We start from the raw sequence: 14,998 nt of genomic DNA, 5'->3' as shown, positions 1-14,998 counted from the left end.
GTACTTACGAAAGCATAAGTCAGCATAAAAACAGAGCAAATAGGAATAATGCGTTAGAGCTAGTATTGTGATTTCTCCCTCTCTCCACTTCTAAATCATTCTGTATTCATACTTCAATATTACAGTTTTTTAGTATAAACAAAATTCAGATGCCTACATCTGAGAAAAGTTTACAAGATTGAGATGAGGTTAGCTGATTAGATTTCAATCACAGTTTTGTCCCCAAAAGCAAAGAATGCTGGATCCGGTCCTTAAGGTCAATGAGAATATCTTCACAGACGTTAATGGGCTCTGGAACAGACTATTCGTTCTCACTGATGTTACTGTAACATTTTTTTACATCCTAAACACAATACAGAATTATAATTAAAAATATACTGTTCATCTAGTACACTCATAATCATTGAGTCTTCTGAAAATACTTAATACCCCTTATTGTTAATCTCCCACAATGTACAATGCTCAAAGTTCTTTAATCCTCTCCTAAATCACCTGCCAAATAATTATCTAGTGACAGCAGAGGACAAACAAAAGATGTGGCAATTTCTTAGCTGTATTATCCTCCCTATACTTAGCCACAGGATAAAAATATCTCAAATCCCACAAAATTGTGTTAAACAAAAAAGAATTTAGAAACTAGTCACTTGCCTCACATTTAACAAAACTGGCATTACATTTTATTGAAAGAACTCTGCTTGGAAAACTGTGCTCCCAAATAATATTTCTACTCATGGAAACAACAAATGGGGAAGCTGTATCAAAAGTCTTATGATCTACAGTATTCTTTCAATGACTGATCCATCTGTTCAGCCAGTGTATATTACTAGGCTACTTTTTCTTCAATAATCTTATATCCGACCTACAAATTCTTCTGTGCCTCTTTTAGAGATTATTAGCCATAGGGAATAACTTCCCTTCATGCTAATTTGACTGATTTATATTAGCAGTCTTATCTTAAGCATAAATGCACAAGGGGAAGTACTGTAGCTTTTTCTGAGCTGTCCCTTGGTACACCCATTATTATGATTTTGCCCTATTATTAAAATTATTACCGCAGCAGGGAGTGATCAGATGACTGGCTCATCAAATCTTTATCTTCTGGAAAGTCTATTTTTGCTCAACAGTACTAGCCTGATAATCATGTAGCATCCACTGGGGGGGAAAATGCAGACATGACATCTCAAAAATTGGACAAGCTCGTGCATAAGAATTACCAACAAAAGAATAAAATTATCATTTCTTCCTCAGCTTCCCCACTCTCATGTGAGGGGATAAACCAACTCACCAACCAGTATATTAATGAAGCTCCCACAAGTGTCAGTATTTCATTCCCTTTTCCTCAGGGATGCACTTATTGTTAAAACATAACAGAGGGTCCTGTGGCACCTTTAAGACTAACAGAAGTATTGGAGCATAAGCTTTCGTGGGTGAATGCCCACTTCATCAGAGAGGAGCCATCATGGAGAATCCCCTAGATAACACCTAAGCTGGAACAAAAGCTGTACCAGGGGAAAGAATTGTGCCCAGGCCTGGAAGGTGTCCAGTCTGAGAAAAACTTACTGAAGCATCTCTGAGGGTGAGATTATCTGTATTTAGTTTGATTAGGCATAGATTTGCGCATTTTATTTGATCACAGAAACCCCCTTGGGAGCTGCCACCCAATGTGCAAAGACTACCCCTGCTTCTGTTTTCCCTGCCAGCTCAGGATTCCAGCACCCTGTCTTGCTGAGCCAGACACTCCAGTCTGCTCTAACAAAGACTCAGGGTCCGAATCACTTGTCCCAAAGCTGCAAGTTTACCTGAAAACCAGCTCACAGGAGTGTGCTTGTCTTTAGCACTTAGATGCCCAACTTCCAATGGGGTCTAAACCCAGATAAATCCGTTTTACCCTGCATAAAGTTTATGCAGGGCAAACTCATAAATTGTTCGCCCTCTATAACACTGATAGAGAGATATGCACAGTTGTTTGCTCCCCCAGGTATTAATACATACTCTGAGTAAATTACTAAATAAAAAGTGATTTTATTAAATACAGACAGTAGGATTTAAGTGGTTCAAAGTAGTAACAGACAGAACAAAGTAAGTCACAAGCAAAATAAAATAAAATGCGCAAATCTATGCCTAATCAAACTAAATACAGATAATCTCACCCTCAGAGATGCTTCAGTAAGTTTTTCTCAGACTGGACACCTTCCAGGCCTGGGCACAATTCTTTCCCCTGGTACAGCTTTTGTTCCAGCTTAGGTGTTATCTAGGGGATTCTCCATGATGGCTCCTCTCTGATGAAGTGGGCATTCACCCACGAAAGCTTATGCTCCAATACTTCTGTTAGTCTTAAAGGTGCCACAGGACCCTCTGTTATGTTTTACAGATTCAGACTAACACGGCTACCCCTCTGATACTTGTTAAAACACAGTTCATCATAACTGAAGACAGGTAAACCAGGTCCTGTCACCTAGCCTCTCCTCCGGCCCCTGTCTCAGCAATCTTATGCTGCTCCCTACCCAGCAGGTATCCCCAGCCAAGTCTTCCACCTAGCTGGTGTAGGAAGACCCCTTTCCTCATCCACAATCTCCTGCAGGAACCTCTCTGCTCCCTGCAGCAATCCCCCTTTAAGTGAGCAGTTTGTTGGCCTTCTTTCTCCCCTGCTGGGAGGCAGCTGATTAGCCCAACTCCCTTGAAGGGCATCCCATGCTGTGGCGGTGTCCAAAAGCACGTCACTATATCTCATTCTACCAGGTATCTAGCATGCCTTGCTGCAAAGAGTGTTGACCTTGATCGACCCTGTCCACAGCAGTGAGACCACCATTTTCAGCACCATTTTAAAAAGCTGCATAAATAATTTTTAACATGCATGTTCCAAATGCTCATTTTCCCAGTGTAAGTGGGGGTTGGGATGTTAGTGGCAAGAGCGTACTGAACACTCAACATTCAAGGAGTTCTTCTGTGATCTATTTGTTAATGTTGAAAATTCTAATCTGAAGAGCACTGAAATCAATGGAAGACTTTCTTCTGATTGGCATGGACTCTGAATCGGGCCCTACTTGTATAAGGCAGATTGTACATTTGTACCTCTAAATCACCTTTTTTCTTCACTTTCTTCTATCCTGTTTTCTCTCTTTTGTCAGGAGGCAGAGAGTGGGATTTATGGAAAACTGACTGGTAGAGTAAATTGCCCTTGTGTGAGACAAGAACAAATTGTATATATCAAAATATTCTGAATATCTTTTATTGCTTAAATTTAGAATAAAGATTTTTTGTTAAAAGTAGAAGAAAAGAGAAACAAGAATAAGAATGAAATATCTTGGCAAATAGTTGATTCTTATATCCATTTTGCATTCTAATATAATTGTGCCCAATCTTGCACTTTTTACACAGGCAAATTCACTAATTTATTGTATAGTATCTTTGCCTGAATAAGAAATGCAGGAGTAGGTGCATATGCTGATTTTATGTATAAGAATTGCCTAAAAGGCACCAGATTACCTGTTGACAGAACAGTAACTTATCACAAGGATGAAAGTTGTTAGGGGGCATTCAGCTAGTTCACTTGTTACATGGGGCTTCCACCCACTTGTGGCTATGTTTCTTACACAGGAAACTATGCCAAGTAAATAGGTCTCCGATAAAAAGTGAGGAAATACAGCAAGCCTTATTTTAGATGGTGTCCAAGGCAAAGAACAGCTTTATATCAGCAATAGTGTGGAACTTTAATTAGGATGAAGTGGGCACACTTGTTCACAATTGACTTAATCCATTTCAAAGTTTGTTAGCAATAGATTCCAGTGCTCTCTATGCTACTCTTCTCAGGTTCTCATACCATGGCATCTGAATTTGTGAATTTAAAATGATGACAAAGAAAGCAATACAAAAAGAGTATTCAAGGTAAATAGAGTCAGAAAGTCAGCTCAGTAAATTGTTATAAATTAAATGCTTAGCACTTCACATTTCAGAGATTCTCTCTTGCTGTCTATACTAATGCAGAGAATGCTACCCTATTTCCCCCCCCCCCCCCCCCATTGATTTAATCCATCCTTTGTCAATATCATTACACAGCATCCTGTAAGAGTTTCCTAAACACAGTGCTTCACTGGTAAGGTGGCAGGGACTGGTGCCTACAAATGGTTCACTGCCTGCTGAAGAGGTTGCAGCAGCACTAGCTTTTCAATGACGCCACATGGAGAGAGGTAAAAGAACAAGATAAAGCAGGCTGTATGAGGGGGAGGGAATTAGGCCCCTTCACTCCATCACAAAATCAATAGTTATAACTGCACACCAGCAAGCCCCAAACAAGCAGCAATTAGCAGTATATCTATAGGATATTTCTATAACCATAATCAATGTCTGTTTAAATATTCTCAATCATCAACCCAACCTGCTACGTGTTTTGCAATAGGTTTTTTTTTTTTTTTAAATCCCCTTTCTCCCACAAATTAAGCAAAAATATTGTATGGTGGGTTTTTTTGAAAAGTAGTTTTAAATTAAAATATAGACAAATTCTTTATGTAATCCCCAATTACATAATTCTTGAGTGCACTAAAAAGATGTCCTTCTATATGCATCAAAGTAGAGTTCAAAACAGATCATGTTTTAACATTCATGGTGGAAAGCAGAAAAAAGTCTGATGAATAATAAACAAGCAGTAAACAGATCTTTCCAAAACACAAACACAGCAGGGAGGCTTCAAAACCAAAAGCAACCATGAGATGAAAAAGAAACAGAAAACAGAGAGCCCACCCCCAAATAAATGAGACAATCGATATTCTGCATTCAGGCAAAATGTTGTGATGCACTGAGCAAAGCAGCAGCAATGTTGTTTGTTTTCTGCAAACTGATATCTGCAAATTCCTCTCGGGATACCTATAGACCACAGTGCACCCTATTTTACAGTCTCCTCCTATGGATGTTCTGGCAGAGGGAAGTCCACATTTGACTATCAAATACAGCCTATGTGTGCATTGCCATCAGCGACCCTAGGCTCACAGGGAAGAGACTAATAAATACAGAGGATGTTTTGTCAACAGTCAGCAATAGGGATCCTAATAAGGCACATTTGCAAAGCAGCAGCTTGCACAGTAATTTATCCCTTAGCGCCAGCGATGGATGGCTGCATTTGGCTATGTCTAGAAAAGGTAAAAGGCGTCCGGCGAGTTACCTGCTCCCCGAAGTCGATGGCTATATTGGTGATGCCCAAAGGAACCAAGAATCGGATCAGGGGCCAGTAGTTAGTGAGCGCTGGAAATTTCACCATAGTCCCAGCTGTGCGAGGACCCCAAACACATCTGCCGTAGCAGGGAAACTGCAAGGGGGGAGGAATGGGGAAAGAAAGAAAAAAAAAGAGAGAAAAGAAAAGCCCCCTAAAAATCAAGCTTCTGGCTTGGCTGGGGGAGGCTCTGCATCTAGCAGCAGCAGCAGCAGCGAAGCGGTCTCTTCTCTCCTCCTCCGCTCGCTCTGCTCCGCTCTGCGCGGTGTGTTGCTGTCTTAGCAAGAGATCCAAAAGATCAAGTCCATCCCTGCTGCCCTCCTCCCACACAACAATGATCTGCTGCTGCTGCTGCTGGGGGAAAAAAGAGGAGGGACACCACCACCACCAGAAATTTCTGCGGGCGGGTTTTCCATTATAGGAGCTAGGGCACACACACAAAAATGAGGTAGGTACCCTGGCTTAGCCTAGCCGGCAGCAGGGGGATGGGAGCAGGGGTGGGAACAAAAACAAACCAACCACCGGCATGGGGCAGGATGAGCCGGGCTGTCTCGCCGCCACCGCCGCCTCCTTCCCCAGGCTGTGGGAGGAGAGGGACGCCGGAGGATGGCTGAGGCTCCTTGGCGACCGCCTCGGCGGTGCAGAAAACGGGCTGAGGCCGGAGACGCTGCGCCCCGGCCCAGCTATGTCTCCTCTCTCGGCGTCTGCCTCTCTAAACACGTGGGTTTTGACACACACCCGGCCTCATTTCAGGAGGGGAGGGGAAAGAGCGGCATCTCTCTGCTCCTCCTAACGCCGGCGCCCGGGCACAGCAGCACCTCTAGCTGCTGCAGCCCGCACAGGAGAAACAGCTGGTGCCTGCTGAGCAGGACAGTAAACAAGTGTGCGTGTTGTACGTGAGGTGTGCGCGCGTAGGTGTACAGCGAGTGGGGCTATACAAATGACTGGGTGTGTAAATGTGCATTCTCCTCCATACACTGCATTTATGCACATACACACTAGACATAGGCATGATACACATATACACAACATACTTTCCACACACAGGCTCACAGCACATTGTATGTACAGTGCAGGTGTCGGTTTGAGTACAGTAGCTGTGGTTTTGGGGGGGTGCACATTGCCACATTGTGAATGTAAGTGTGGTGTGTGTACATTCATATGGATGTAACTGGTGATTTTGCATGTACAATATCTGCATTTCTATGTGTACATGCATGTCTGCATCTAGCATGCATCTGTTAATGCCCTCTGCTGTGCTCCAAGGCATTGCCACATAATGGAGTTACAGTCAGCAGAAGTGTGCAGTTTTCTGTTCCTCCATGCATTGTACCAACACTAGTCTGTAAACTTCTCCCCCGGTCTGGTTTTAGGATTTATGACGTCCCAAGCAAAAGTGGAGCTTTACAGTGCTTGGAGCAGGACTTCATCTGTGAGTTGCCCACTTGCCTCCCTCTCTTGTTCTACTGAAAAAGTGTGGAAGAGTGAGCTGGCCTGCAAGTTGCACGTCTATACAGGTCCCTCTCAAAAGTGGGACCCCAAACTTGCATTGCATGTTAATAAGGCCTTCACAGTGTGTGTTTGACCATTACTGTAGAATACTGTAGAATGTAAGCAGTGCCTGGTGGGGAAGGCACGTCCTGTCTGTTAATGACTGGCTGGAGGATTTACAGAACTAAAGCAAAGTAGTGGATGGGGGCGTCCTTAATCTCGCTAGTCATTACCGGTCAGGAAATGCCTGACCCAGAGTTTTTGTTCTGATAAACCACATAAAATAATAAATAAAGGGAGACCATTTGTCAGCAAGATGTGTTAATATTTCAAAGTCAGTTTAATTTCTGAACAATAAAATGTGCCATTTGCTTGTAGTCTGGAGGCCCAAGCCTGCTCACGTGGAAAGCAATGGAGTATCTGTTCACTGGGAGTACTGTTGGACCCTGGCTCCATTTCTAGAAAATAAAGACTAATGCAGTTAACCACTGAGAAAAGCAGGACTTGATTCTCAATTTTTAATTGATATATGTAAGACTCTTGGACTTTCCAATGTCTATTGACAGAGTTACCCTAAAGGTGGAAGAACCAGGGTATGTCTACACTGCAAAGTAAAACCCATGGCACCACATCTCAAAGCCCAGGTCAGTTGCATCTGGCTCAGGCAGCTCAGGCTGCAGGGCTAAAAATAGCAGTGTAGATATTTGGTCTTGGGCTGGAGCCCAGGCTCTGAAAGCCAGTGATGGGGGAAGGATCTCAGAGTCCGAGCTCCAGCCTCAGTGAGAATGTATACACTGCTATATCTTCTTCAAGTAGATGCAGCTGTGTATTCCACTTAGGTGTGTGCATGCCCAGTGCTCTGGAGTTGGAGAATTTTGCCTAGCAGTACCTCTGGAGGGGCAGTGCTCGCACCTCATGGCTGTAGCCCCTCCCTTGGCTTATGAAGCAGCACGACCCTGACCTCCCTCAGTTCCTTCCTACCACCCATGACTGGAGTTGCAGCTCTGTGTAGTTTTCAACCTCACAATCCTTTATTCAGTGACTTATTTCTAGTTTTATATAGTTCATGAGTACCGCTAGTACAGTGTTAGTTAGATTTAGTGTTAGTTGGAGCTTGTGTTCCCTCACCAGGGTTTAAACATTGTCCATCGTGTGTGTGGGGGAGGGGCGGGAAGGTGGGGGAATCACCAGTAACAATCCATGCGCAGTGCTTGCTGCTCTAGGTGAAGCCCCCATCATGGAGCAATGTTTGATTTGCAGATCATTCACGGAACGGACTCAAGTGGTGAGGGGTCTTCATCTGAAGCAGCATCTGCTTGAACAGGCCATGCTGCCTGCTTCAACACTGAGGCCCTCATCAGATTCCATGTCATCCTCTGGTTCTAAGAGTGCTGCCTGATATGCCACCAGCACAGAAGCAGACTATGCCAGCATTGCCCTCGTCAATACTGGACTCAAGAGACACCGTGGGGCCGGAACCGGAGTCAACTGTATAGGTCTCTGACCTGTCTGGATGGTGCTGGGGAGAGGCTGGTGGGACCTGCTCCATCCCACACATCTGCATTTACCACATGCTGATTCATGCTCCTTTTGGAAGAGGAAGACTGGTTTGCTGCCCTGGACCTTCAGGACCCCTAGTTTCATGTGGTGATTTTGCCAAGTCACAGAAAATTCCTTTGATTCATCGTAGTGGAGCGCCATTTCCAGTATATGGTGCTTCCCTTCTGCATCACTTCTGCCGCCTGGCTTTTTACCAAATGCATGGCCATTGTCACAGCATATCTCAGAAATAAAGGGATCCACATCTTCTTGTATCTGGATGACTGGATACTGAGGGACAGATCCAGAGACGTCCTTTCTCCTGTCAACACCACACTGTGTTTGTTCGACTGTCGGATTCTCATCCTAAACACAGAGAAGTCAACTTTGGTTCCCACTCAGAAAACAGAGTTCATTGGCGCCCTAATGGACTCTACAAATTTGAGAGCATTTCTGCCGACCAACCATTTTCAGGCAATTCGCCACCTCTGCCTCAATCTGTCATCTCAGCTTTCCACAACAGTTCAGATGTGCCTGAGGCTCTTGGGACACTTGTCCGCTTGCACGCAGGTGGTCCAGTTCACAAGGCTGCATCTTTACCCCCTCCAAATGTGGCTCAGGACAGTTTCCCTTCTGACTTCACTTCTTGGACAGATTGTTCTGTATTCTTCTACCGGTCCTAGACTCTTTACAGTGGTGGACGCTTCTCGAGAAAGTTTGTGAGGGCGTTCCTTTCGTCCGGCCCTTACCAACCGGACTTTTGTCACCAATGCCTCTCTGATGTGCTGGGGGAGCACATCTGGGGTCACTAAAAGTCCAAGGTCTGTGGTTGGAGCAGGAGTCCTCTCTTCATATTAGCGTGCTGAAGCTTCAGGCCATTCACAATGTATGTCACGCTTTTGGGGATCATATTGGGGCTCAGTGGTTCAAATATTTACCAACAATACCACTGTGAAGAATGTGAACAAGTAAGGAGAAGCACACTCCAGGATGCTCTGCCAAAAGGCAATCAGGTTGAGGCAGTTTTGCATCGAGGAGAGTATCACTCCAAGAGCTGACCACTTGTCCAGGGTTCAGAATCACCTTGTGGACTATCTCAGCAAGAATTTGTCACTGAGTCACAAGTGTTCTATGATGACAAGCATCCTTTGAACTCTCTTTGATGATCGACCTGTTTGCTACAATAGGAAATGTCACCTGTTCTGCTCTCATGGGGGCATCAGTCCAGGTTCCCTGTCTGATGCCTTCTATCTCAGCTGGCAATTGGCTCTTATATATGCCTTTCCCCAGACCCTGATCATCCCACATGTCATCCTCAAGCTGAAGGCACATCGGGCCAAGCTCATTCTCACTGCCCTCTTGCCTGTCAATTCAGCCTGTGGAATTCCACCAATGCTGGTTTCCATCCAGGACATCTTGGAGTACCTGCTGCATCTTCAGTCATTGGAACATGTGCTTAGTTCACTGAAAGTGCATCTGGCAGCGATATCGGCATTTCATCCCCCTATTCAGGGAAGGTCAGTCTTCTCCAATCCCATGGTAGCAAGATTCTTAAAAGGGTTTCTTTGTCTACATCCTCTGGTCTGAGAGCCAGTTCCTCTGTGCAACCTTAGCATGGTCCTAGCGTCACTGATGGGACCTCCCTTTGAGCTCCTTTCTACTCTTGTGTCAGAAAACTGTGTTCCTGATAGTGATAACATCCACAAGGAGAGTGTGTGAGTTGCAGGCTCTGATGGCAGGGCCTACTTATACACAATTCTCCAAAAACAAGGTGACTTTATCATACATTTACCATACATTTTTGTCTAAAGTGGTTTCTCAGTTTCATTTGAACCAGATGGTATACTTACCTGTATTCTTTCCTACGCCACAACTACTTGTGAGTCACCTAAGTGGAATCCAAAGCTGCATCTACTCAAAGAAGAAACTTATGGTACTGTGGTTCTTTGAGATGTGATAAAGACATATATTCCACAACCCACCCTTCGTCCCTTCTGCATTGCAGTTTCATCTCTCAGCGTTTGGTGCGAAGGACCTGAGGGCCGGGGGATATATGAGGCGCCACCTCATATAGCCGGGGTGGGGCTACGGCCATGAGGCATGAGCGCCACCCCTCTATAGGTACTACTAGGCAAAATTCTCTGGCGCGCCGAGCACACACACACCTAAGTAGAATACACATCTGCATCATATCTTGAAGAACCACAGTTACAGCAAGTAACCATTTCTTTCTATCTATACAGCCCCATAGTCCAAGCCCCAAAAGCCCAAGTGAATTGACCCAGGCTGTCAGACTCTATGCCACGGGATTTTCTTTGCAGTGAAGATGTACCCTCACCATCTAAAAGCTTTTAGAACCCTTTGTGATTTTCAGAATCCAGATCCTTGTAAAACTAAGAATTTGTTCTTTTGGGAGGGAGGGGGGAGAAATGTAGGAAAACCTTTTAAAATGTCTTGCTACTCACAAGAACTTTAGAAAACTTTTAGAGATTGTGTGAATCCTCTCACTTTGGGGTTCTCTCATACCACTTCCTGTAGAGATGCTGACAGCTCTCAGTGTCATGCAGCAATAGAAATTAAGATGTGTGATCAAGCTGAGGAAATGTAGAAAGGAGTTGATGGTTAAAAGGAAATGAAAGAAGAGGGATTCAAATGGAAGATGGATTCAGGGGTAGGGCAGTGGGCAAGGATTTAGAAGTGGAAGAGGTGGTGTGAGAAAACCATAAAGGTACTGCATCCCCTGCAGGCAGGTTCCAATGTCACAGTATGGTAGGGGGGAGCTGAAGTAATGGGGGTAAAGCACAAGAGAACATAAGAATGGCCATACTGGGTCATACCAAAGCTCCATCTAGCCCAGTATCCTGTCTTCCGACAGTGGCCAATGCCAGGTGCCCCAGAGGGAATGAACAGAACAGGCAATCATCAAGTGCTCCTTTTCGTCACCCATTCACAGCTTCTGGCAAATAGAGGCTAGGGATATCATCCCTGCACATCCTGGCTAATAGCTATTGATGGATCTATCCTTCATGAATTTATCTAGTTCTTTTTTGAACCCTGTTATAGTCTTGGCCTTCACAACATCGAGGTCTGAAGCAGGAGAAGTTGACAGGATGAGAAGAAATAAGTGCAAAAGCAGGAGCTGGGGTGGAGACATAAATATGCCCTTGAATTTACACCACCACATTCTGACACCTATATAGTGCCAAGTAATGAGAATGGTACCATTCTGACTGAGGTGTTAACAACAGGAAAAATCCCACTGGGAAGATGTATAGAGAGGGGAATCCTTTTCCTTCTCCCCAGGCTGTGGATTGAGTGAAGATGTGGAGACAAATACTGCCCAAAGATTGTAGTGGCCTCTGTGGGTTGTTGTGCAGGTCCTCTAAAGAAGGGTGTATGTGTGTGTGTGTATAGATAGATATAGGTATATAGATTAGGGCTGTCAATTAATTGCAGTTAACTCATGTGATTAACTAAAAAAAAATAATTGCGATTAAAAAAAATTATAACAATAGAATACCAATTGGAATTTATTAAATATTTTTGGATATTTTTCTACATTTTCAATATTGATTTCAATTACAACACAGAATACAAAGCGCACAGTGCTCACTTTATATTATTATTTTTGATTACAAATATATGCACTGTAAAAATGATAAACAAAAGAAATAGTATTTTTCAATTCACCTCATACAAGTATTGTAGTGCAATCTCTTTATTGTGAAAGTGTAACTTACAAATGCAGATTTTTTTTTGGTTACATAACTGCACTCAAAAACAAAACAGTGTAAAACTTTAGCGCCTACAAGTCCACTCAGTCCTACTTCTTATTTTGCCAATCACTAAGACAAACATTGCTTCCTGCTTCTTATTTACAATGTCACCTGAAAGTGAAAACAGGTGTTCACATGGCACTTTTCTAGCCGGTGTTGCAAGGTATTTACATGCCAGATGTGCTAAACACTCGTATGCCCCTTCCATGCTTCGGCCACCACTCCAGAGGACATGCTTCCATGCTGATGATGCACGTTAAAAAAATAATGCTTCAATAAAATTTTTGACTGTACTCCTTGGGGGGAGAATTGTATGTCTCCTGCTCTGTTTTACCAGCATTCTGCCATATATTTCATGTTATAGCAGTCTCGGCTGATGACCCAACACATGTTCGTTTTAAGAACACTTTCACAGCAGATTTGACAAAACGCAAAAAAGGTACTGATGTGAGATTTCTAAAAATAGCTACAGCACTCGACCCAAGGTTTAAGAATCTGAAGTGCTGTCCAAAATCTGAGAGGGACGAGGTGTAGATCATACTTTTAGAAGTCTTAAAAGAGCAACACTCTGATGCGGAAACTACAGAACCTAAACCACCAAAACAGAAAATCAACCTTCTGCTAGTGGCATCTGACTCAGATTATGAAAATGAACATGCGTCAGTCCGAACTGCTTTGGATTCTTATCAAGCAGAACTGGAAGCATGTCCTCTGGAATGGTAGTTGAAGCATGAAGGGACATATGAATCTTTAGCGCATCTGGCATGTAAATATCTTGCAATGCCAGCTACAACAGTGCCATGCGAACGCCTGTTTTCACTTTCAGGTAACATTGTCAACAAGAAGCAGGCAGCATTATCACCTACAAATTGTAACCAACCTTGTTCGTCTGAGCGATTTGCTGACCAAGAAGTAGGACTGAGTGGACTTGTAGGCTCTAAAGTTTTACATAGTTTTATTTTTGAATGCAGTTTTTTTTGTACATAATTCTACATTTGTAAGTTCAGCTTTCATGATAAAGAGATTGCACTACAGTACTTGTATGAGATGAATTGAAAAATACAATTTTTTGTTTTTTACAGTGCAAATATTTATAATAAAAAATAAATATAAAGTGAGCACTGTACACTTTGTATTCTGTATTGTAATTGAAATTAATATATTTGAAAATGTAGTAAACATCCACACATATTTAAAATAAATGGTATTCTGTTGTTGTTTAACAGCATGATTAATCACAATTAATATTTTTAATCGTGCAATTAATCACGATTAATTTTTTAAATCACTTGACAGCCCTAATATATATATAAAATCGGAAGATCCACATAACAGGTCTCTTTCCTGGCTCACTTCTGCCTCCCCCTCCAAGGGGAGCTTCACAGCCTTTGAGGAGAAGGCTGAGTTTACCTGAAAGAGACCACCCATTACTTAATTCTCTCATATCAAATTGCTTTTAGAGTTGCATTGCTATGCTATGTGCTATTAATTGGAGCCATGTTTCACCCCAGAAGTGGTTGCATTTCCACAGTAGGTGAAGTATTTCCTCAGGCTTATGATCCTGAAAGCAAAACCTACAGTATAAGTAAGGTTACATAAGGATTTTGATTACAAGTCCCTGTTTTTACATATGCATTTATTTCTGGAGGGAAAAAAAATCTCCTTTCCAGGTAAAACTGTCTTTGCTTGGTTTCAGTCTAGAGGGAATTTTTTAAGTTTTAGGAAAAATCTTTGTGCTGTTTTTGAGTTGCAGAAATGTAAGAAAAGATGTACCTTTTAACATTTACTTTCATATGTAATTCATGGTTGAAATTTACAGTTGAAAATTTTGGGTTGACTAATATTTAAGGATTATGCCCTTTCATTGCCTATGAAAAACAAATACCCCACACCCTGCACACAAAAATAAAGACCCCAAAGTTATAGCATTTAAAAACTCAGTATCATAGCTCCCAGTGTTAGTTATTTGGGGGTGCAGTAATTACTTCTATCTGCTCTAACAGTTAGGCCCAATCCTGCAAAAACTTACATGAGTAGTTTTATTAAGCATAATAGAACTGCTCACATTTGTAAGCATTTGCAGTATCAAGGCTTTAAAGTCATTTAGCAGATCATATTTATTGACTTGAGTGGACTTTGGATCCCTACAGCTGTAATTTATTTCCTAATATTTAATTAATGCCCCATATTGTAAAGTGTTGGGCAACTTTAATAACACGCAATGCTATCTGTGCCTCCTATAATAAAATAATGAAATAAACAATTAAGTTATTCTGTCCACATTTCTCTCTCTTTTTCTTCACCTCATTAATTTCTTCTGCTTGTTGGATGTATGGAGTTGTTTCTACTCCTCTTCCAGCTTGTGTACACTACTCAAGGCATGGAAGCTCATGCAGAATTTGTTTGTGGTGGTGTATACTACCTCTTTAAGTGATAGTCTGGCGCTCACAGCCAAAACAGTGCAATCAAGTGGCACCCTGCACCTGTCCTTTGGACTTGGCTATCCAAACAGGAAAAGGAGAAGAGATAAGAAGCATACAGGCCACCCATCTGGGCTTTAGAGACTTGGGCCTGGTCTACACTACGAGTTTAGGTCGACTTTAGCCATGTTAAATCGAATTAAGCCTGGACACGTTCACACGACGAAGCCCTTTCTTTCGACTTAAAGGGCCCTTTAAACCAGTTTCTTTACTCCACCTCCGACGAGGGGATTAGCGATAAAATCGGCCTTAGGGGGTCGGAATTGGGTTAGTGTAGACGGAATTCGACGTTATTGGCCTCCAGGAGCTATCCCACAGTGCTTCATTGTGACCGCTCTGGACAGCACTCTCAACTCAGATGCACTGGCCATGTAGACAGGAAAAGCCCCGCGAACGTTTGAATTTCATTTCCTGTTTGCCCAGCGTGGAGAGCACAGGTGACCACGCAGAGCTCATCAGCACAGGTAACCGTGATGGAGTCCCAGGATCGCAAAAGAGCTCCAGCATGG

General features: G+C 42.9%; 1 protein-coding gene across 3 annotated transcripts in view; it reads right to left on the bottom strand.

Annotated features, from left to right (window-relative positions):
• Nucleotides 1-5,896, bottom strand: part of ANKH (ANKH inorganic pyrophosphate transport regulator) — a 154,124-nt gene extending 148,228 nt beyond the window's left edge. Inside the window, exons 1-2 of one of the 3 annotated variants that reach the window (XM_065398606.1) lie at nucleotides 5,719-5,896; nucleotides 5,156-5,299 (exon numbers count right to left, since the gene is read on the bottom strand). In XM_065398606.1, the coding sequence (XP_065254678.1) occupies nucleotides 5,156-5,251 (96 nt within the window). In that variant the 5' untranslated portion in view covers nucleotides 5,252-5,299; nucleotides 5,719-5,896. The remainder of the gene's footprint in view (nucleotides 1-5,155; nucleotides 5,300-5,718) is intronic. The other 2 variants (XM_065398603.1, XM_065398605.1) reach the window with 2 other exon arrangements.
• Nucleotides 5,897-14,998: the final 9,102 nt, after the last annotated feature.

The sequence above is a fragment of the Emys orbicularis genome, chromosome 2, assembly GCF_028017835.1.
Source record: "Emys orbicularis isolate rEmyOrb1 chromosome 2, rEmyOrb1.hap1, whole genome shotgun sequence".
In the NCBI taxonomy this organism is placed as follows: domain Eukaryota; kingdom Metazoa; phylum Chordata; order Testudines; family Emydidae; genus Emys; species Emys orbicularis.
The sequence above is the reverse complement of the archived record's forward strand: the minus strand, read 5'-3'. Positions and strand labels throughout refer to the sequence as shown.